General features: G+C 37.9%; 1 protein-coding gene across 2 annotated transcripts in view; it reads left to right on the top strand.

Moving 5' to 3' along the window:
• Positions 1-20,484, top strand: part of LOC100870579 (uncharacterized) — a 63,786-nt gene extending 43,302 nt beyond the window's left edge. Inside the window, exons 2-4 of one of the 2 annotated variants that reach the window (XM_012486547.3) lie at positions 9,406-10,366; positions 10,865-10,924; positions 17,949-20,484. In XM_012486547.3, coding sequence (XP_012342001.1) covers positions 9,406-10,366; positions 10,865-10,924; positions 17,949-18,142 — 1,215 coding nt within the window. In that variant the 3' untranslated portion in view covers positions 18,143-20,484. The remainder of the gene's footprint in view (positions 1-9,405; positions 10,367-10,864; positions 10,925-17,948) is intronic. The other variant, XM_031916379.2, reaches the window with a different exon arrangement.
• The last annotated feature ends 3,979 nt before the right edge of the window (positions 20,485-24,463 follow it).

Consider the following 24,463-nt stretch of genomic DNA (forward strand, 5'->3'; position numbering starts at 1 on the left):
TCGCTTCGCGATGTAAAAATTTAAAAATTTTTCCCCAAATTATATAGGCTGAATATACACCTATAATACACCTTCGATTAGAAGAATTCGAACATCCGTCACTATAATACGAGATCCAATCGCGTCGTTCATCTCGTCGTTTAACTTTAACCTCGAATCGCGCTCGAAAGAAAAAGTTGCACGCAGGGACACGATCGAGTGGCACAAGTTCGCAATGATGGAGCACGCGAGATAGAGCGGCTCTCGATATATATATATATATATAGCGTGACGACGATTTGTCGCGGTATCTCGACGCGGTCATGGCGGAGGAGAAGAAAGAAAGAATAAGTTGATTTCGAAGGCGATTTGTCGATCGGCAGGTATCAGAAATCGTTCCTCTTGCACTTGGGGCGTTGGAACGTGTAGTAGACGCACACACCGTGTATATATATATATATATATATGTATATGTATATGTAACACCGCTGGTAGTATCAACTAGGTGAACGAGGCAACCGAGAAGCCGAGTTCTGAGATCAAGTCACGCGTAGCCTAAAGAAAGTTGTTTAAAGGTCAGTGTAGCTCGACTTGCGATCAGAAATGCCAATCTAGTTACGAAATGTGTATAGGGAACAATGATACCCCTCGTGGAAAGCAATTCGTTCCCTCTAACTTCGTATTCTCGGAACGTCTTCTCACCTATGGAATTGAACAGTTGGAACCGACCTCTCTAACGCGTGTATAAATATTTCATGTATGAATGGATATGTAATCGAAGCGGTACGAAACAAACATAGACAAACATGATGTTGATGTTTAACGCGTGTCTAAATATTTCACGTATGAATGGCTGCAAAAATAAATAGATTGGACTTTTCGCTTACGTAACTACGTAAAAATTAGTAAAATTCATTGATCTAATCACTGTTAGAATTGATGGTAAGATTTTAAGGTAACGTTGGTATTCTCAATTTCTTCATCGATGGAATTTTCATTAAGAAGAATTCATCCTAATTGTGGAATTTTTAGTTCGTGTATTGTACATGTAATTATTAGAAAGATATTTAAAGTTCGTACTATTACATTTTCCCGAAAATATCTGTATATTTCAAAAGGAAAAATCTGCAAAGTTCGCTTTTTTTCATACGTTTGATAATTCTAATGTTAATTAATTAATTAACGAAGAATTGTCGTGTTTTAAAAGTCGATGACTCAAACCTTCTCACGATTTCAAATTAATAAATTTTCAAATATGAATGTTTATTACGTAGATAAATACAGATGGATATCTTAACGAGGAAAATGTATTATATACAATTAATCGTTTTTAAATATTGTCTTAGGATATCTTGAAATGTAAATATTGGATATACTAGTTCAAATACATGCATCTATATTATATAACAGCCAATCCTTTTAAACAATTTTTATGCAATTCTCTAACTTATCACCGAGAAATCTCCAAATCTTTTGAACGCTCGTCAATGATCACAATGATCAGCCATTCTACAGCTTGAAAAACAAACCTGCCACACTCGATGTATAAATAATATCTAATAGCAATATCCGCAATGTTTTCCAACAATCGAATGCCAATTAAACGTTTTCAATTGATCAAAGAAAGTGTTAAACGATCCTCGAAAGCAGTACCGTAACGAAGGAGAAAAAAAATTTCTCTCCCTCTCCCTCCCCCTTTCTTTCTTTTCCCCTTTTGGTACTTTCGAAAATTTAGCGAATTATACCGTTTATCGGTGGGCCGTATCTTTCACGTTATTCATATTCCCGGAATAATGCTGAATAATTTCACCATAAATACGTGGCGCGTCCACGTGGGCGTAAAGTAACGATAATGCAAGTAAATAATGGACGCGAGAGTTTTATTACCTAGGCGGTTGAATGGCAAGATAGAATCTACGTGTCCGCGGCAGTACAGCCCCCTCGAACGCGAAAAGGGAAGAAGAGGAGGAGAAGAGAAGAGACAGGGTCTTCTCTCGTCTGAATCCTCCGAGGCAACGCGACGATCGACGTTTACAAAATTTCGAATCGTGTAAAAATCCTCCTCCTTCGAAACGTGTCCTTTTCCTTGCTTAATATTTTATTTAACAGTGGAATTTTGTCCCCGAAAATTGGCGCAAATATTTGCTAATTCGAATCGAACGAAGATAAACTCGCGTGAAACGCGGTAAATTTAAATTAATCGCGACACATACAAAAAAAAAAAAGAAAAAGAAATACACAATTTTTTGGGAATCAACTCATTTGCAATTCGTTATATATTTTATAACGAAATGTATTTTATTATTCGACGATGCTCGTCAAGCATCGTTAAAGGATTAATAATAATAATAATAATAATTATTATTATTATTATTTTGGTCCCCTTTCAGGTATAGAGACTACTACTGCGTTCCTCGAAACGGTATTGTTTCTCTCCTCTTGTCGTCGCTTAAATAAATCGTCGCCTCGCCTTGCTACGAGAACGACATAGTTGTCTTCCTTTACGACTTTATGTTGACTCCACTCCTTTGTCTTTAACTCGAAGCCAATTCTCGTTTCATTCGTTCGAACTATTCAATGTTGCGAAATAAATAGATATTCGATATATAGGTCATCGATCGGAGCGTACCGGCTTCTTGCTTTCGCGATTCTACGATCACGATCTCTGCCGCTGGCTCGGAGAGGCTTCTTGAGGCTTCTTGCCTTTCCTCGTGAAAATACGAATTGACGTTATTATTATCATAAATGTCTTTATATTTCGTTATTAAAGCGCAAATGTTAATTAAAATTACATTTGCATTTACATTAAGAACGTTTAATTAAAATTATTGCGAAATAAATTTCAATTGGAATTAAATATTAATTTGACTCGTGAAATTTTCCAACTTCTACTTCGCTATCCGTGGGATATCGAATTTTCTTCCACTTCTTCTTCTGAAAAATGTCCAATTTCCATCTCGAGTTTCAATCCACTTATCCACCCGATCGATCGACAGACAAGTTTCGTCGACACGTTCTTTCTTTCATCGTTCTTCTTTCAATCAAAAAGGGCGAATTTCACGAATTCTCGATTCTTCGTCTCAAACGAATTTCAATCCCACTTTACCACGACGTTGCATCGAGGAGAAATTGATCGATTTTCGAGGGAGGAGTCGTTTGAGACGAAGCGGTACGATTCTCGAGAAACGTAAATTTGCATCCGAGCTTAATCCTTGATTGTGCCACGCCTCCTACGTTTCTTTCTTTTCGTTCTTGGTCCCAAAAAACTTTCTTTCTCCTCCTCCTCTTCCTCTTCCTCTTCCTTCTCGAATGGTGGGTTGTTGGGGCCACAGGCGTCGCCCATCTCGCGCCATCATTTAACTAAATTACCGGCTTGCCGCGCAAGAAAGGACACTGTTGTATGGTCATCATTATTCTCGTATAACTTGTACGCGTGATCTTTCTTTTTCTCCAGTTTCGGTGATTTCTCGGCGTCTCTCAACCTAAATGTTTCCTAAATGTTTGTTGGACAACGCAGAGGAAATGTGCGTAAGAAATAGTTACGAGAGATTTATGAAATATTATCGTCGACTCGTGATTAACAAGAATAGGTTTTAAATTCTAAATTAAAAATTTAAATAAAATACACACGTCAACGATTGGCGTATTATTTGTTTGTTGTAAGAGAATAATATCAATATCAATATCGCAATGATTATTGTAATGAGAATGATTTAATTCTAGAATAAATTCAATAGGATCGAGTAATGAGAATCTGAATGCATAATGTAAAGATCTTGGAAGTAGAAATTCCACTTTTATTATCTTTATCGTTATGTTTTATTACTTATAATTCGTTTTAAAAAAAGATCGTGAATTATTTGTCTATCCAATCTTATTTATCAATACTCGATATAATGTAATATAATGTATCGTGATAATCGGTATATAAACAGATAAAGATTCGATTTTTCGAAGGCTTGTAAGTACGATCAACTGAAAACTACTATCAACAAAAAATTTTTTTCATTTATATCTTCTAATTTGTAACGTTTCTTTGTCGATTTATAAATGAAAAAGATTCGTGAGAACAGCGCAGATACGACACGAGAATAAAACGTACATCATTTGAGATTTTTTTTTTTAAATGATGAAAATTCGTAAACTATCTTATGGAATGGAAACATGAGATTTTTCTTTTCATTCCTATTCGCTTGTCTTAATCACAGCATATCAGAGAAACCGTATAAAAATCGAGATTTATAAGAAAAAATATGAAATTTCTTTTCATTGCGAATTAAATTTCCTTATTACGATTAAATTAACGTACGAGTTATCGTAATCAAGACTAAATATAAAGATTTATTTTCGAAATTATATCAAAAATCGAATCGAATTCTCTCCCTCTTTTCGTTCTTCTTTTCGTGCATTATCTCTATCGAATCGAAATTTCCTGGAAAGCAATGCTACTCGTTTCGACGTTTCAAATAAGATTGAAAAAAATTAAATCAGGGATCACAAATTGATAACGCAACGAGAGATCGACGAATTCAACCAAGAATTCAGAAGAATTTAGAATGTTCGATGGAATGGAATTTGGAAGCTCCTCGGCCCGAAAGCTCTCGGCAAAAATGGCTGACAATGCGCGCACGGCTGACATTTGTCCGCGCATTTATCGCGATAAAACGGCTTTAGGTCAGAGGGTGTGGCCTCGCCAGATTGATTCGGCGAGCTCGCTTCTGCGCGTTACGCTTCGTTATTGCGAGCACTATGGCCGCGTCCCTTGTCACGGCTTTTCATTCATCTTCCCCCCTCCTTCTCCGATCTTCGATAAATAGAGCAAACGATCAAGCTGTCGCTACATGCCTGCTGATGATTCAGTTTCTGATGATTTCCATAATTATGATACACGACCCAAGAAACGAAAATCTCGCGGTTTTCCTTAAGGGAGGATCATCGTGTTAAGAAAAAAATATCAACGTCAATTTTTCTTATTTCTCGAATTCTTGCTTGGTTACTTAACTTCTGTCTTTGGATCGACGAAACGAAGAGTTTCAAATTTAGAAATTTTCCAAATTTTGGTTAATAATTTTAATAATTGAAAATTTATACGAGACTATAATTTTCCGAGTACAGAAGCTTCTGAGAATTGAAATTATCAGCGAAGCGTTCATTTTATTCTTAGAGTAAGAATAATTGCTCTATCAAAATTTATACTAGAACAAAAAAGAAAAAAATAACTTTCTTTGTCTAGAAGAAAATGGTACAATTGCGAAAAACAAATTTTCTTCAATGAGAACTTTGAAATGAGAACTCCTCAAAATTACAAACTACAAAGAAACAATCAGAAAGATTTAAAAATTGTAGTACAACAGGGTGTCTGGGAATAATATCGGTTGTTTGGAGATTCCTTGGGTAATTTCCAGCAACATTTTCCTTTACAAAAACTTTCGTTTCGCCTTCGTTAACGAGTTATTAACACAAGTATGTTAAAATAATAGCGTTACAGAGAATTGGAAAATATAATTAATAATGTATTCTGTAATGACTAGCCTGCGAAAATTTATGCATTTACTACTGTATGCATTTTTATGCATACAAAATGCATAAGAGACGTATGCAAAAAGACATAAAACATTAAAAGCAAAATAAGTAAGTACATATTATAATATTCAAAGAATGCAACAGATCTTTATTTCAATTCCATTTCCAATAGTTATATTCATGCAAATTTAAATTTGCATAAACATTCGCAATAACAACCCAAGTTATAACCGCCAATGAATTAAATCTCTCTCGCTCGAAAACTTCGATAACTCGAATGATTCCATTCTCTTCTCTCTTCGATTCGAGAATAATTTAATACCAGAGTTAATCCAGTCTCTTCCCTTGAGATTCCCCGAGCCAATACCGTGGTTCGACCGTATTAATCAAATCGCATTCTTCGTAAATGGGAGCAGAATCAGCGCGCATGCGTTCCTTCGTCGCTCAGCGATTGGTCGGAATAAAAAACACTAGGCGGCACGAGCGAGCGCTGGATGGAAAGGTTTTTTCGTATTGCATCGCGATGACGACGCGTTATCTATCGACGCGGCGTGGGTGTCCGTTCCAAGCCTGACAGAATCGAAAACGCGTTATTAACACCGACGTCCCTCGCTCTATGATTACGAGCATTAAATGGCCGGATGGACGAACTTTGCTCCAACTCCGCACCTATCATTATCTCCGCGACCGAAATCGAAGAGACACGCTCGAGAGCTAACCTATAAATGGCTAGAGGAAAAGAGGAGGAATGTGTCGAATGGGCGGTCCCTTGAAAAAAAAAAAAAAAAAAAAAAAAGAGAATATCGAAAAGAGTCGTCGAATTTAATAATCGATCAAATCGTACACGTCTCTCGATCCGCTTCGATCGAGTTCCTTATCGCAAGGAATGTGAATCTACTACAAATCTCTGACATTTAGCTGTAAACGAGCGAACGGGTGAATTTGAATTTTTCAAGATAACTTCTCGATCTCGAAATTATCTCGAAATATGGATTCTTTCTTCTTTTTCTCAGGATCGAAACGAATAATTCTTTTTTTTTTTTTTTTTTTGATTTTTAAAAGATTCTTTTCATACGATACGAATTATCTTCTATCAACGATAGATCGGATGTAATTAATAGGTAAATCGCGGATTTTTCATGCATTTTTCTGCAAGAATTTAAAAATGCAAAAATGCATATAACATAATATATTAATATGCAAAAATACGTATATAAAGAATTTTAAACATTCCAAGTAAAGTATTCATTATAATACTTGATATAAATTTTTATTCCCATTCCATCCCTTTTGATCAAAATATCAATCTGCATAAATTATAATAATAATAATAACAAGAAGAAAAACTAATATTGAAATAATGCACACGCGATTAAAAATGATAAAACATTAAATTATAGCATTTATGCGTTATCATTATGCGATAACAAGGACGCAATATAACGATATAATAATTCCGAATCGAAAAAGATATTACGTTACATCGAAAACAAATACTCCTTCTTCTTTCTTTGTTTGAACGTAATATTTCCTCATAATAATATCCCAAAGAATATTATTTATTGCCGTGGAATTTTTCTGCCGAAGAGAAATAATATCATAAGAAACTTTCTTAAAAAGTCTTTCTTACGAAACGTATATTTTAAAGTGTTGATTATTATAAAAAAGATTATTAAATAAAACTAACAATTTGATCGAAGTAATATCATATTATTTCGATGCATCGATATAACAAAGATTATTCAATATTTATCACGATGAATGAAAACTGAAGAATATTTCTTCTTTCAATTTCTTCAATTTTTTTTTTCTTCAAAAATAACAGGATAAACGCGTCAAAGATAAATATTCTTATTATCCCCGTTTCCTTCCTTCTTTCTTTACACGCTCGTTTGCAACTCGAGAACAACAATTTACCAATATCTATCGGCCGGAAATATAACGAGGCAAACAAACGACGAGGATAAATAACTTTTTCTACATTTTCTCCGTTTCCTCATTTTTTTTTCTCTCCCCCCCCCCCCCCCCGTCTTCTTTCCTCGTTGCAACAATATACGAGTCGAAGGCAGCAGTTTGCCGATCGTTGTTAGTTATTTTATCGATGAAACGCGTACCAGAGCCCGCATCCATCCTGGACGGGACGATATGGCATTTAAATATAATGTTTCGCGCGCATATCGTACCTCGCTACAAACTCCTTTTCAAATTGCATATCAGGTACGATCGAGTGTTGCGAGTATACCAATCTTCCGACGATGAATAATTCATTGTGTAAATAATTCATAAATCACTATATAAGCTTGGCGGACGGTGAGCCGGAATCGTTCAAAAATTTTCGATGAGATTTTTCTTCTTCTTTTTTTTCTTTTCCATTCCATCCTTTCCATTTCATCCTCTCGAGAGAGCTTTCGTATCTTTCTTCTCAAAGACTTCTCGAAAACTTCTTCGATTTTTCTCGATCGCTCTTCCTCCATCGCGTTAAAATCCCCCTTAAATTGCAATTGAGAATTAGAGTTACAGCCTTGAGCCTTTTTATCTCCTCGATCTCGCCTCGATCGCATACCCGTAACGCGATAGGAATTCTTCACGCCTCGATAACAACTTCGATCCATTCGACGATGATGTTTAAAAATTCGTGTTACGTATTCCATACCGTTTCTTTCGATCCACGTCGTAACGGAGCTCCTCGAAAATTCTTCGAAGCGAACTTTCAAACTGCACACCACTCTGAACTCGTTTCTTATTATACTCTCTTACACGGGCAGAAACGTGTCGTCCCCTCTTCCCGTTTTCTCGCCAATTCTTCCCGCCGCCTCTTCGAAAGTATTTTCGAATGCGCAACTCGTTATTTGCTCCTTAAATAAATTATTGCAGGGGGGAGGGAGTCCTTTTAATTAAAAGAGCAAACCCTTACGAGAATTAATCCTCAAAGCTGATCCAAATTTTCGTCTCGCCATGAATCGAATTTTCAAAAATAAAATAATTCCAAATTTCGAAATGGCCTATATAAATTCGAATCGTTTCAAATCCTATCGTCCAATGGTCGAAAATCGTCGAGGATCGAACAGGCGGGGAGGGGAGGAAGAGGGAGGGGAGGCGAAGAGGCGCAACAACAAAAAGGCAAGGCGCACGAGGGCGGTGTTGCGCGTGTACAAATCATGCAAAGAATGACGAGGCATCGGCCCCCCCCCCCACCCATCCTCGGGACGAAACCCGTGCGTTGTCCCTTTCTCCTCTCGTCTCATCTTCCATCTCTCCCCCGCGGCTGTGCCCTCCCCGCGCTACACACAGTTGTTAAACTCGTATGCATCATAGAAGTGTGGCACACGAGGCGTGTAGGAGAGAAGACCTCATGCTGCACAGCCCTCGATGCGTTCGTTGCATATTAACCGAGAACAACGCGTGCATTTTCGTCAATCAGCATATCGTCGAGTCACACTGAACCCGCTCTGGCTTCGATATTCGTGCAACGTCGATGGCCTGTCGATTGTCTCTCCATCTCATCATCCCCTTCCTTCCTTTCTTTTTGAAAAGGATTCGTTCGCGTATACGTAAGTTGGAAAATACCTCGCATCGCGATGTATGTCGCTATGAAATGTAATTGAACTAAATTGTTATCCGATTATAAATTATTCGGATTCAGAGTTGTATATTTGAAATTAGAATATGCTCGAGGAGTTGAGAACGAGAGAACGTAATGACGATTCAGCTTCGACCCAACGTTTATAAATTTACATTTATTCAAATGTTCGATCGACTGTTATTCGAGGCACGATGATTGGCTCGACTTTCGACTTTTTCGGAACGTATATATAAAATATAACGTATATATGCTCGAATGAATGAAACAGCAAATTTCCAACCACTCACACTCCACGACCCTTGTGCTCTTTCTATTTCCAGCAGACCTCGGACCTGGACACGTTGCTGTGCAGACAGGACCTCGACCGGCTGCAGAAACTCGACGAGGATGACCCGGAGAAGGAGCCGAGGGAGCCCTCGGTCCAGATGGAGGACTTTTTCGAGGTTGGGGGGCCGGTGTGCCGGCCGCAGGCGAGCTTCGTCTCGTCGAGGAGTCATCAGCCGGCGGCCAACGACGACGACGTGTTCCTCAGGCCGCCGCTCTGGGAGGACATCACCTCGAGCATACAAAAGCTCGACCCGGAGAACGCGGACATGTTGGGCTCCCAGTCCCACGTGAAAATGGAGACCGACGACGTCACCTCCCCCGTATTGTCCCCCGTCGAGATCAAAACCGAGCCGTTGCCTCCCCCACCGACCCTCCACCTCCTCGAGGGCCCGGCTTCGAACCCCAACTACGCCAACGGCCATCCGAATCCCCCCCAACAAGTCGTTCACCATCGGCCACCGCCGTCCACCGCCTTCAAAACCTTCCCCTCCGGCAACAACAACAACAACAACAACAACAACAACAATAACAACAACAACAACAACAATGGAAGCGGTGCCAAACACGAAAACAGCAATGGCAGCAACGGCGGCAGCGTCAACGGTAACGCGAATACTAACAGCAACAACAGTAGCGGGAACAACAACAACAACAATAGTAGCAACGACTCGACGACGAGCCACCACGGGGGGAATCAGATCGGTGGTAGCGCGACCTCGCCTCTCTACGGCTCGATGACTAGGTTAATGTACATTTCCCCGCTGACGCCGCCGATTTCCGACCCCGGCTCGCCGATAGGGGCGCCACCGAGGCGGACACCGCCTCCACCCTATCCCCAGCCGTCCATTATGAATCCACCTCACAGGATTCAACCGCCCGCCATCACCACCAAATTCAACAGGCGGAACAATCCCGAGCTGGAGAAGAGGCGCGTTCATCACTGTGATTTCATAGGTAAGGGAAAGCTTGTCAACATTGTGTTGTAATATATTCGTGGAACAGTTTCGGAGGAGGAGGTTTCGATTCTTGAAAATTTGATGTGCGTCCATGTATTGCTTATTCGTTATTATAATGATGAAGGGATGTTCGGAAAGTTTGAGAATAATTTTTGTTATAAATTGTTTGTGACAATTTTTTGAAAAAAAAAAAAAAGAATACGTATATGGAAAGATACGTATATTGTTGCATATCTATGTTAACTATCGTGCTGTCGAGTTTTGAACAAGTAAGCATCGAAATTAAATCGAAGAAAGGAAATCGAACCTCTTATATACGATAAATTTTCAACAGAAGATGTTTAACCTACGAATATATAAAAGTAGTAGTACGAATAGTACGATAATAAGATAATGTAACTGCATATTTATCTCCAACAATAAATATAACAATGTTCTAGATGACGCGAAGAAATCAATCACTATCGAGTAATAACTGTTACATTCCGTTTTCCAGGTTGTACAAAGGTCTACACGAAGAGTTCGCATTTAAAGGCGCATCAACGGATACACACAGGTACGTAGCAACAAGATCGAAGTTGCCGGATTCGTTTTAGAGGAAAACGGCATTACGTGTATCTATGGAAAGATGGAACGAGCGTGGAAATTAGATATGTAGCTCATCTACGAAGCGAAACGAAGCGTTTGAAAGCGCGAGGTCGAACGCTTGGCGTGGGCAGGGCGCGGTTCTCTCGTAGGTTTCTCTCCTTCTTTCCAGCCTCCTTTCTTCCTTTAACCTTCGTCTCTGTATCCTCTCTCTCTTCCTTCACCGTACGCGCGCTCATACTCGTCTCTCTTCCTTCACCAGACTTCTCCAATCTTTCCGTCTATGCGCGCGGTGTCGCGCAAAGGAGCCTCTATCATATGTAAACGTATAAGGAACGCATGAAACGTGGTATGCGACACTCCGCTTCGTAGACTTCGAGCTAGCGACCCACATCCTGTCCGTATCCAAACACGCTGCTCGCTGCTAACGCGCTCGTATTACCTACACCTACGTGTATTTGTACACGGCCGAGGATGAAAGGGGTTTCTGGTTGTCCGCTAAAACCACGCGGAATCCTCTCTCCGAAGGAACTGTCGCGTGCTCGTTTGCCGTCGCTTTGCTCCGTGTTTCCTTCAACGGCTGTCGCATGTTGAATTCGAATTCTTTCGATATTTTATTCTAATGAATTTAACGGATATAGATGTACATTTCCCTCGCAGGGATTAATAAATAAATATCGACAAATCTGAATTATAATATCTTCTTCTTTTTAATAAACAGAGATGACAACGTGAAATGATATAAATGTTTTTTTTTTTTTTTTGAAGATCTTTTTCGTATGCGAAACGTGGAAGATCGATTGGATTCTGTGATAATGTTACTCGTTATTTTATTAGGGAAAGATTAGGAGACAATCTCATTTGTGGATGAGAAGTTGTGGGAATTAAAGCGCGCATTAATAAAAGTCCTCATTATATAGAAGAAATTGCTACAATTTATCGATAGATAGTTGCATGCGTGGAAAGTCAAAGTGTTCGTGGAGAACAACAGAACACACGAGATTAATTCGAAGGAAATTCGTGCATGAGTTCTTTGAGTATGTAAACGACGCGAAAGCGGACGTATATGCGTGTAGTCGGGTCGAAAAGAATGAGAGGGGCACGATAGATGCCCACTCGACAACTTCTCGCGGAATGCTTGCCAAAGGCGTCCCCGAACCACGATGTACCACTTTCCAATTGATACCTCGAGATTTTGTATACGCAATACGCTCTTGCACATTTTTAAGAATTCAATTTCTCTCTTCTCTCCGTCGAGAGATCTTCTTTGTTGATCTTCTCGATCGATTGTTTCGAAAGACGAGAGAATCTCCTTCGTCCTTCCTATCAAACGTAACGAACGAACCGAATTCGGTGCAGGTAGGTTAGCTATTAATAAACGTTCGATCTCGAAAGGAACGAAAGGCGACGAGATCCGAAAGGTGAATCGCGAGGGATAAAGCAGTGGCGTAGTTAGCGGGTCGAGAGCCTCGGGCACGTGGCTCTTGAATGAACCAACGTCGAATCGTTTCTCGGCGTTAAGCCTCCACGAGCCGGGCGCATTCACCGCCGGTTCTCTGTCCGATGCGCTTCGACGCACACGCGTGTCCAACGCGTGCACGTGCGCATGCGTCCAGTCCAGTACCGTCTGGTCCCGCGTTCCGAGCCAGCCCGTTCCTCGTTCCATTCCACGGTGTCCCGTCTCGAGCATCGAGAAAGCATCGAGAAAAGAATATCGGGTCGATCGCTCGTAAATTATACACCGTCCAAGGTGGAACGTCTATATTCGAGGATTGTTCGCGACCGGTCGAACGAACGAACATTCGCTCGATTCTTGCGGCCATCGTTTAGTATTCCGCTAATGTATGTTCGAATGCGTTATATACCACGTGTAAGCTGTACACGTCGCGTGTTTCTTAATAGGAAAATTTCGTGCGCGTCTACCGATTTCAGGGTTTTTGCGCGAGACAACCTTGGGACGATCATTCCTTCTTTTTTTTCTTTTATCCGCTTGGGACAGATGTTATCGAAATTATAGGCGGGATGCGCCATTCGCCACGTTACACGGATAAAAACCGATCCTTTCGAGGTAACTCTCGCCGTCGCGATAAGCGAAGGGAACATCCTCGAAATGGGAACCTGGCAACGATCCGATTAGACATAGGAATTTGAGAGATTCCACGTGCGTATCGGAACGAAACTTCTCGGCTTATTCGATGAGCCGTATAATACATAAACTCTCAAAGGTCCAAGAAACTCTCTCGTAAGACGAGCCGTGTGTAAGTACTTTACGTGGGATGAAACGCGCGTATCGTTCCTCGCAATGCTCGCCACTTATATACAACACATTCAACACGCGAATTTCTCACCGGTTATTATTATTTCAGACAAAGGTTAATTTTCTGCTTTCGAAACGAAAACGTTCGTGTTGCTTATATAGCATACCTACGAAACGAACACAATGGGAATATTTGAACGGATTTGTAAATATGCAACAAGTTTAGAATTTTGTCACTTACATTTTACTGAGAGCGGGGAGCAATCTTAAAACAATGCACATATTTACTGGTACAAGCGTACCGTTTATAGTTACAGATATCGAAGAGATTAGAATCTTATACAGTTAGAAAACAATTTGGTATCATTTACTATACGCGCGTCGTGCGGATAGAATTTTTGAAGCTTAATTTTAAGCTCGAAAAAGATAGTGGAAATTTTTTAACAAATTTCCTTGTAGAATCTTGAAAGCAATCTTGATGAAGCAAACTGTACGTACGTATTTACGGTTAAAACTCTACTTATATGAATGGAATTTTAGTAGTTGCCTTATCATTTCAATTCTACCCGAGCTCCTATCTAACTGAATGCATTTACCGTTCGACATTATTCGTACGAATATATTTCGTACCATGGTATATAAATGTAAGTTATATTATTCTTGTTACAAAACGATTCTTATACAAGTGCAAAATCTCACAAAAAATCTGTAACCGATTAAATTAAACAGACTCTCATTACATAAACAACCTGGTCAATGATCAAATCTCGAACGCTTGTGTATACTCTCATGGTCAAAACCATTGCTCGGCTTGAATGGCATATATACGCATATATACGCCGAAAAATCGTTATATATCGTTTTACTCGATGTATAAATTAGAGTGGCGTAAAAGTGACGTAAAATTCCCATTGCCGTTGAACGACACGTCGTATCCTTCCTGTTTCATAAGAAAAAAAAAAAAAAAAAGAAAAAAAAAATTCCACCACGCATTATATATTTATCGTCAATAAATCGTACGTGATAATTTTTTCGTAATTTGTTCGTAAATATCTCCTACCAAATAGTTGCATCTCAACACAAAGAAGAAAGGCGATCTCGCAACGCGAGTATACATACATATTCACGTATCTACTCGCACTATAGAGGCCTCGTGTGTAGAGACAACCGATTGGCACGTATGCGAGGAGAAGTCTCACGGTGTGGGGTGCGCGGACACGAGGCGAGCAACATTCCTGCTTCATCCATGCTTTCAACTTTGGCAACCTTCTAGCCTGCATGTTTGCCCGCTGTCGTTTTATCCGGCTTTAAAACTCGACGCGGTGGCGGAGAACCTTCGCGATTCGAGTTCCTAACGGTGTTTCTCGATCGTTAACGAGGAACGAACGAAAATCCACTAACGCTCGGGTAGCGCGACAAGGAGTGTGCTTCCAGTTGGAGGAATAATAATTGTCCGGGGCACGAGAGAGGCTAGGATACGGAGAGTTTCGAGAGACCGAGCTGTTGGATCGTGAGACGCTGCGAATGGCAGACACCGTACTGCGCGGTGAAAGTGATCCGAAATTAACGGGGACGCCTCGAGGTTCGTAGGCGTCGTCGAGCCAACGCTCGTGATTCAACAAAGATACCTTCCATCTGGAACGTTATCGAAGGAAAATCGTTGGTAATGGACACGCGCTCTTGTTTGCTAGTTTTCTGATTTCTCTTAGAAATACGAGGCAACTTTGGTAGGGGGCAGATTCATTTTGACAGTTTTCGAGATATTAAGCGTAACCATGTATGGGAAAAAAATTTTTATATACATGGATTCTCTCTCTCGAACGAACGAATAGTGGAAAATATATTTTTTTATTAATGAAAAATCGATGAATTGTGTATATTTCATTTTGTTTATATTTGATGAAACAACAATCACTTTTTTTTGGATATTTTGTTGCAATTCGAAATTACGAAAATTGAAATAAGTAAAAGTATCGAGAGTTGCTAATTATCGAGTAAAAAAATTATATTTTTTTCAATCAAAGCAATAATTTATACAAATATGTTTAAGTTAATTTTTCTTAAAGCTCTTACAAATCCGCCCCCTTTTTACTGTAAAATTCTCGATTAAAAAATCTATCTTTATCTGATCTATTTCGAGATGAAAAAAAAAAAAGATCCATTTTTAATCGCGAAAAATAGAGAAATCAACGAATCTCCATCCTCGAGGTAGGAAGACTATCGTTCCTAAGAAAAACACGAATCTTTAAAGGTAAAAAGGGAATCGGCGTTAAACTCGAGTTATTTCCTGACAGGGAAAAAACTGGAGTGAACCGATCGAATGACTCAATACAAATAATTGCCGATCGGATGACGACACGCATCAAACGGCTTTGCTTTTCCATTTTCATTACGATCGATTTACACTTCCAACATATATCGTCCTTTTCTGTTTCTATACCCTCTTTTTCCACGTTCTTCTTTTTTTCTTTTTAAATTACACTCGATCAATTCTCCATCCAAGGATAAAATAGATACAGATCTTCCCACGAATCTCGCGAGACTCGTTTTAGCGAAGATATACTACGGACGAAGGAGGCACGCGACAGAGGGATGGCTAGTAACAAGAAAAAGAAAAAAACCCTATTACCGGAAGGCTGGCTGGCTCTCGAGCTAGTCCTTTTCTCTTGGGCGACGCGACGCCACGTCTCGAAGAAATCGCCTCGGAATTCTCATGAACGAGCAATACCGTGAATGGATGCCGCCTCGTGGTGGTAATACCGATTGTATGGGAGTCGTGCGTGTGGCTAAGACCGGTTGGGGTCGTCTCCATAGCGAGCTGTTCCATACAGCAGAACGAGTCACCGGTATGCGTGGGCGTATTTCTTAGCTATCGAGCCTTCTCGCTTGCTATTTTCCGATGCGCCGTACAACAGTTCTATTCCCTTCGCGCAATTTTTATCATTTCAACCGAGATTCCCGTCTAAAATCCCATTTTTTTTTTCTTTTTTTTTTTAGTCTAAGCAACACATCGAATTCTGACTTTGCTTCGTCCACCGACGATACAGTCCGTTATTTTTCCCCGTGTAACCGGTTTTTATCATTTCCTATTTCGTGAAATTATTTTTCGACACAATATTTCGAAAAATTGTCGAATTCCGAGGTATAACGCACGAGAGGTGTGAAACGAGCCTAAACTAAGAACGATCGTGGGATCTTTAGCTTCGAGGCAAATACCTGTTGACAACGCGATTCTCGTCTAAATAACATTTCCCGCGCGTCAGCTGTGAAAACACGCGTTCGCCAGAGTCAATTAGTTCGTGTAATCGGAAATGGAGATCTCGCAAGGATTACACTCGCTGTCATCGCTCGATCGCGAGATTTTATTACATATTTTTTAAACATATTCGAAAAGAAAGTAACAGTTTCGAGGAGCTAAACACATCCGATTCCTAACCTAAGCTAAATCTAATCTGAACCAATAGTGATTCAATCTCTCTTAATCTCTATTCAATCCCTTATATAACGGTATAATTTAATCATATGAAAGAAAGTTTAAAGAAAGAAAGCGTTGATGTCTACGAAGATTCGTAGATTTACATTAAATTTAAATTCGCTCTCGTCGTCAAAGATCACGACTTTCCCTCAATATATTCGCGACAAAGAGGAACGTGCAAAAGGACATCAAACGAGGCCAAGATATGCATATCAATGAGATAAAAAGGAAGCGTCGAATTGCGCACGATTGAATGGTATCGATCGAGGGGGTAATGGTGGATGAGAATCGCCATGGATGGAGGAGAGATTCGGGGGCAAAGGAGATCGGTCGAGATCGCGGCGGCGGCTCGGAGCCAAAGAAAGGAGCCTATTAAAGAACAATGCGGTGCTCTTTGCGATAGGTGGTGTACGAAGAACCAACCTTAGGCTACGACGAGAGATGCCGCGTTGACCTTTAACTGTACCCGCGTGCCGCAATACGCTCACCTGTATTCCAGCGCAATCCGTTCGCGTTCTCGCCGATCCTGCTTCTGCTCCTGCTCCTGCTTTTGCTCCTCGCCTCGCCTCGCCTCGTCTTTTTCCGCCGCGCCGTGCCCCGCCCCGCCCTGACCTCGCCCGCCCCCCCCTCCCCTCCCCTCGCCCGGCCTCGCTCTATCTCGCCTCGCCTAGCCTCGCTTCGTTGCAACCGAGGCAACGGTCCTCAGATGCATACGCTTCGAGTCCAGTTAACTTTTCTCCATCGCGAAAACTAAGCCTTCTCCCGAGCGAAATGGCCATCGGAAACCCGTTAACCCGCGTGTCACAATCACCTTGGAAAATCGATACTTTTATAACTCGTATAATAATAATAATAATAATAATAATAAGGTTGGATGATTGGAGAAAAATCGGGAAATGGGCTCGCTGGAGAGAGAGGCAGTTACGAAATGTTGGAATCGAAATTTAAGAGTAATATGAAAAAGAAGAAAAGAGTAAAAGGGATAATTCGTATCGTTGGTAGTGGGGGTACGACTACTATCGGATACAGTAGATCCCGCGCAAAATTTTAAGAATCAAATCAGCTCGACAAGTTATTTGAATTTATCATTCTTTCGAGAGAATGATTCATGCGAGGAATGATCAATGTTATCCGTTTCCGGGTTTATACAGATTTCCAAATTTCGCGTATCGTTCTCTTGAATCGTGTTTTCTAAATGGATTTCTCCAGTGAAAGTTGGCGGAAGCATCGCGTATATGCATTGTAACATTTTTTTTGTTCCAGGTGAAAAACCGTACCAGTGTCAGTGGCCGGAATGCGAGTGGCGATTCGCCAGAAGCGACGAATTAACCCGCCACTATCGAAAGCATACGGGCGCGAAGCCCTTCAAGTGTGCCGTGTGCGAGCGTTCCTTCGCCAGGAGCGACCACCTCGCCCTTCACATGAAACGGCATCTTCCGAAGCAGCACGCCAAGTGACCGTACCGCTCCTCCGAGACTCCGTCTCCGTCTTCGTCTTCGTCGAGTGACTCCTCGAGCGCGCGCCCTCCTGACGATCTCCTTCAGCCTTTTCCCCAACCGTACCAGCAACGAACTCACGAACTTTGTTCATTTATCGATTAACAATTTTCGGGTATTCCGAGATCGCTCTATGCCTCGTTTAATTTCAACTCGAATTTTCAATTCTATTGAATTTTTCTCGTACATCGTGAAATCGTTTCGTTAAAATGTCGAAAAAAGATCGAGAGCAAGTTAATCGAAAGCAAGTAATTCTCTAATGACTTAAACGTGTTGGCTAGAAATAGCAGCAGCGGCTGGACCACTGCTACTTTTCTGCTCTGTGTATCTTGCCGTTTTGAATAAACAACGAACGGTAAATGTAAATTGCATTCAGCGTTTTCGAATCTTGGGTTTTTTTTTTTTTTTAAATTTCACAGTTTCGATCGTAATTCGAAAAAAGTTTCACAAAGTAACACAATATTTTTTAGAAATATTTCCGTTTCAATTTTTAATCCGATTGTTGAAAAACAATTCGAGCTTTTCGACAATTCTGATCGCGTTAATGAAAAAATTAATCGAACGTGTGTCGTTCAATCGGCGAAAAATTGTGACGAAAGTGTAATCATTTTGAGAATATACGAGTAGTTTTAAGGGATTACACCATGTTGTATCACGTTAAAATTCCTATTTCACCTTGCGCGAAGAAAATGAAGCGAGAAAGGCTAAATCTTTTGCGAGTACGGAAGCTGGTACGCGCATAATGGCATCTAGGTATTTTGTGCTAAGTTAACCAGAATAGCGAGGGATCCTGATGCAAGAGAACACGAGTGTCGAAAAAAAAAAAAAAAAAAAAAATTTGCACATGATCATTCCCGTTAATTTATTTGTCTATGTATATAATAAATACGATACTTCTGTAACAAGAAACTATTTGTTCGTGATTTATCTATCGCAATTTTATGTCGCTCGTATTCCTTTGCATTTGAATCCCCTCCGTTCCGCAACTAGAGGAGTTAGTCTAGATCATTCTTTCGAACGATCGTTAAATGCATAAACCATCGACGCGATCTACGCGAAAAGAATCGATTTATTATATAGTGATGCCTTATGTACAAATTTATTTAGGTACGTAACGTGTATGTATACGTATACGTATGTATGTATGTGTATAATCATACACGGATATGCATATATATATATATATATATATAAATATACGTTCAAATCGTGGAGAAAATATCACGCCGCATCCTTTGCGGCTGAAAGGTCTATGCACTTATGTGTGTGTATACGTGTAAAAAAAGCGATGCATATCCAATACTTATGTAGTTACTGTAATATTAATCTGTATAGTATGCGATTTAAATATTCGAACCGATAATATTCGCATTCGCCGGTTTCCACGATTTTATCGATTATCTTGTTTATTATTCGCAAAAATGGTGCGCGTAATTACACGTAGATACGATAGATGACAGAACGACTTATTTATTAGTCGTTTCAGTTAAAAACGAGAGAAAAAAGAAAAAAAAAAAAAAAAAAAAAAAGATCTTCGCGAAGCAATTTATTATCTTTCCTTTTATATTTTGTCGCGTTTCTCTCTGTTCTCTCCGTGTCTCTTTATTTTTCTTATTTCGCATCTCGATCATTAAATGCGAGAAATTAAGAGGTGCTTAATATTTTCGCTTCTTTCTCCATATTACAAAACCAAAAATGTAATGATTATTTCATGAAAATTCATTTCCGTTATTTTATTCGTTCGTCTTGTTATCATTTTTGTTATCATGAAGATAGTTAAAGATGAATTTAATTTAGTTTCATTTTAAAATGTTACGTTTCGATTATACCTTTTAATTAGATTTTTGTTCAATAATCTTTTTCTTCTTTAATATTCGAAAGTAGACAGAGTCTATGAATATAAAAATTTTACAATGTTTAATTCACAAACGTGTATACGAATAACGTATAATACGAATTCACGAATCTATGCTATCAACATCAACTATGCTATCATTCTTTGAGATAAAGATTAAACCTGCTTCGCGATTTTTTATCTAACCCGCATTACCTCATTTTTTTCGGCACTTTTTTCCCATGCCCGATATACAATTACACAATTCATTCACTAGGCCAACAATGTTAACACAGATATACCTCATTTACCGAAATAGAAAAATTCAAAGCGGTTGTGACGAAATTTTATGCATTCTCCTACACGATTTCCTAGAATTTTGTTTATAATGTTTGTAAATCGCTGTAATTTGTGTGTTGTGTAATTTAAATATATATATCACGATATATACGTATTATATATTCGCAAATAATGTGTTTGGTTTTCCTATTTAGAAATAATCCACACATATTAAATAGTAAATGATGATAAACTTCGCATTTAGCATGTTACAATTAAAAAATATATCACGAATGACTCGTAAAGTAACAGGTATTGACGTAAAAAATTGTTTTACCATTATATATGATATTAATCATCGATATAAGTACCTACTTACAAAATATACATAAATTCATTTCTTTCATTTGCATAGAATTTATAATTACAATATGACGATATGTTTTTCTACAGATAACGAATGATGGGAGTTGAAAACAATTCGACGAAACATAAAATATTTACGTTTAATATTAAATTTTATTGTATAATAAATCTACATCTACGTAAATGCACATATTAGAATTATATATTATGTTATATGCATTATCGAAAATGGTTAAATATTCCAATGCTTCAATTAAATTTATTCCTAACCTGTACATCCTATAAAACTCACGAAAATTAAAATAAGATATTAATTGATTATATCAATAACGTGACTATATCAATAACGGATAAAAATACTAATATGAAACGTAAAAATTTTTTTACTTAACATTAGGAATATTTTGAAATATCATGCAAATTTTCCTCATATTTCTAACCAAACGAATCTAATCGAAACGCGATATAATATGATGAATGGCGCCATCTGACATGGAACGAAAGAACTAAAGATTGCGAATGGTGCCATCTAAGGGAGAATAAAAAAACTAGAAATAGAACGAAAATTAGAAATAAAACCATAAAAGACAAATAGAATAGATGTGACATATTACGAGATTTTGTCACATGTTCTAAAATACCGACTTTAAAAAAGATCAAAGTATCGTTCTTATGCCATCTAGTATACTATAAACGAAGTATATTCACAAAATTAAATTGCTCAAATAGTACAACTTAAAAACCTGCACTTACTTTATAATTTTAGCAAATGAAATGATTTTATAATATTAATAAAATATATATGTACGAAAAATATAGTCACGCTCGCAACTCATTAGCACACATAATTTCTTATAAAATATATAATTGTATCACTTATACAATGATACCATTATATGTTGTATATTAAATAATAATAATAATAATAATTCCCAGATCTCACCGCTTTGAAATTATAGCGAATAAGAGATTCACTCTGACTACGACGAGTCTATCCATTTTTTATTAACAAAACTTTATTTTCTTTCAAATAAATTTTCCTTTTGGTATACGTTTGCAAAACGTTCAAATTTTTTGATCATAGTGCAATTACATACAACAAAAGGAGTTATAAGAAAAACTGGTACGAAAAAAAAAGCTGAAAATAAAATTACTTAATTAAAAGATATTCTAGGCAATATTTTACATTTCCATTATTATGAAAATGAAACATAATCGATGATTAAAAGCAGGAAAAAAAAAAGCGAAATAAGCTCTCACAACAGTACTGTTTTGGACAAAATTGCTTTGTCCATTAATTATTTACTTATTTATCTATAATATCCATAATATATTACAGATTTATTTACTTAATAATTATCCCTGATTATGCATGCATACAATTATAAATATATTTTACTTAATCAATTAATATTTTTATAATTTTTGCTTCTGTAAAGGATTCTGAAACAAAGTCAAATATAGCATTAAAACATTTTAAATATTTTACCTATTCCAAAAATTCTTTTCATATGCCTATATAAAAATGTAATATTTTATAAAACCTGCCTAGTGAAAATTTAAAATATTTTTTTTCACAATCCAACTTATGTTAATATTAATAAATTAATATTAACAATTTTCAGGAATTTATGATATGATGAATTATATATACCAAAAGAAAATGTATGAAAAAATATATCAACAATTGCTAGTGAACAAAGTCACTAATTAATTAATAATAAGGATTGTTCAGAATGAAGAAATGTAGGAATGGCAAATGATTCATAATTTTTGGAAACTAGGAATATTGTTGTGTGAAATTTCGAATCAGGAAAAACAAAGGTATTATTTGATAAAAGAAAGAACATTAAATGCTTACAAATCCGATTTACTAGAAAGCTTAATGTTTTTTCGATTCTACCTAAAAAATGAAAGCTTTATCTCATAAAGAAAAAAAAAATTTCTTTTCTTCTATTCCGTTGAAAGCTGAAGAGTTTCTATAACAAAAAAAAAAATCACAATTAATAACAGAGTTAGTAATTAGTCTCCACAAATGAAAACCAAATATTATTTTCATATCCATTTTTTTCGCTTTCTTCTTCAATTCATATCTGTAACAAACTTAATTGGATTATATGATTCCATTTGTAATTAATTAGAAAATAATTTACATTTTCCAATTAATTATAAAAGAAATATTATCTGAAAAAAATTCAAATAATATTAAGATAATTCATAATTTTAAAAGAAAACCATTCCTTCATAAAAAAATATACTTTTAACAGTATTTTCAATAACAAATGGTCTCAATAAGGGGATGCTGAAAAGAAAAAAACGAAGAAGAGGTAACCAGAAGGGTTACCACAATAACTATCCACTCAATGTAAACCCGAACAAACCGTGAGTGGAAAATCTCTATTCTTTTCGCAACACTAATATACTAAAATCTCAAAAGAAAACACGAAGAGTGCTTTATTATATTTGCAACGCAATTTTCGATCAACAAAAAAAAAAAAGAAAAAAAAATAGAATAGAAAATTCGCGAAAGCATACACCGTCAATAAGATGTTTTATCTATTAAATATTTACGAAACTCTAATAAACTAATTTATGCACTCTTACTACATTATATACGCAACACTAATAGCGGAATATTGCAGCTATCGCACGCTGCTAGCTTGTAGTACAATCATCTTTCTGCAATTCTTTTGATTGCAATAGATGATCCAGAAGCAGAAACGTTCTTCCATGGTCCAAACGGAAGAAATAAGGGCAATTTGTAAACGCAACACTAAACAACGCGATCATTCATCAACGCAACACTAATTTAAAAAACGCGATCGTTTATCAACGCAACGCTAATTTTTAAAATGAGATTAATATAAAATTGACTACTATTATAATTGCAAGAATACTTCAAATATTCCGATATAATCAATCGCAACACTATGAAATAAATACAAGTTTAAATAATAATAAAAAAAAAACAGTAAAAAAAATAGACTAAACCATAATCAAAGTAATTAAAAGCAATCGCGATATATTTTACAACGCAACACTAATTCAACCCGCTTTTAATCAATCGCAACACTAATAAAAAAATCGCGATGCCCCTGATGACTGGATCCGATGGGCCGGCATGCAAATCGGCCAGACAACACAAAAACATTTACTACATATTACTAAAACGAGCACAGTGACAAAGTAGTAAAAATGATTTCCCATTCTTTGGATCCAAACAGGATCCAAAAAATGAGAAGCCATTCGTTGCAGCTCTCTTCGTGACAGTTTGTCGAGCCTCTTCGGTCTTCCTCCTTCGGGCGCGATGCCCGCTGAAACTTAAATCTAGGCTCGAGATTCGCTAATCGCAAACAAAAAAAGAAATAAAAAAAATTGACTAAATCGCGGAAGCTGAATACACATGGACGACCAACGATCGCAATGATCATTCTCCGTACATGTGCAGAATCTCGAGCGCAACGTGCGTTTCGAAACCAAATCACGACCGCGACCGCGGAATTCGAAAAATCGATGATCGAAACCAGAGACAAATGATCATCGATGACCACTCGTCTCAGTTTCATTCCCGACTTTTCAAATTTTATTTCCTGAAACAGATTGTCACGAACGAAAACGCGCCTACCCGATCAGAGACTGTGACAATCTGCCCGGCCCTACCTACTTATAACTAACAGGCACACAAGAAGTATACTACCTATCCTACCTAGCCCTATATTTAAAAAATGGCAAAACAGGCACACCAACACACTCATTCCACGATTCTCACACATAACGCCCGGGCGCAAAAGCCTACACTAGGG

The sequence above is a fragment of the Apis florea genome, unplaced genomic scaffold (genome assembly GCF_048593485.1).
Source record: "Apis florea isolate Af1SG1 unplaced genomic scaffold, ASM4859348v1 contig_3493_pilon, whole genome shotgun sequence".
Lineage (NCBI taxonomy): Eukaryota > Metazoa > Arthropoda > Insecta > Hymenoptera > Apidae > Apis > Apis florea.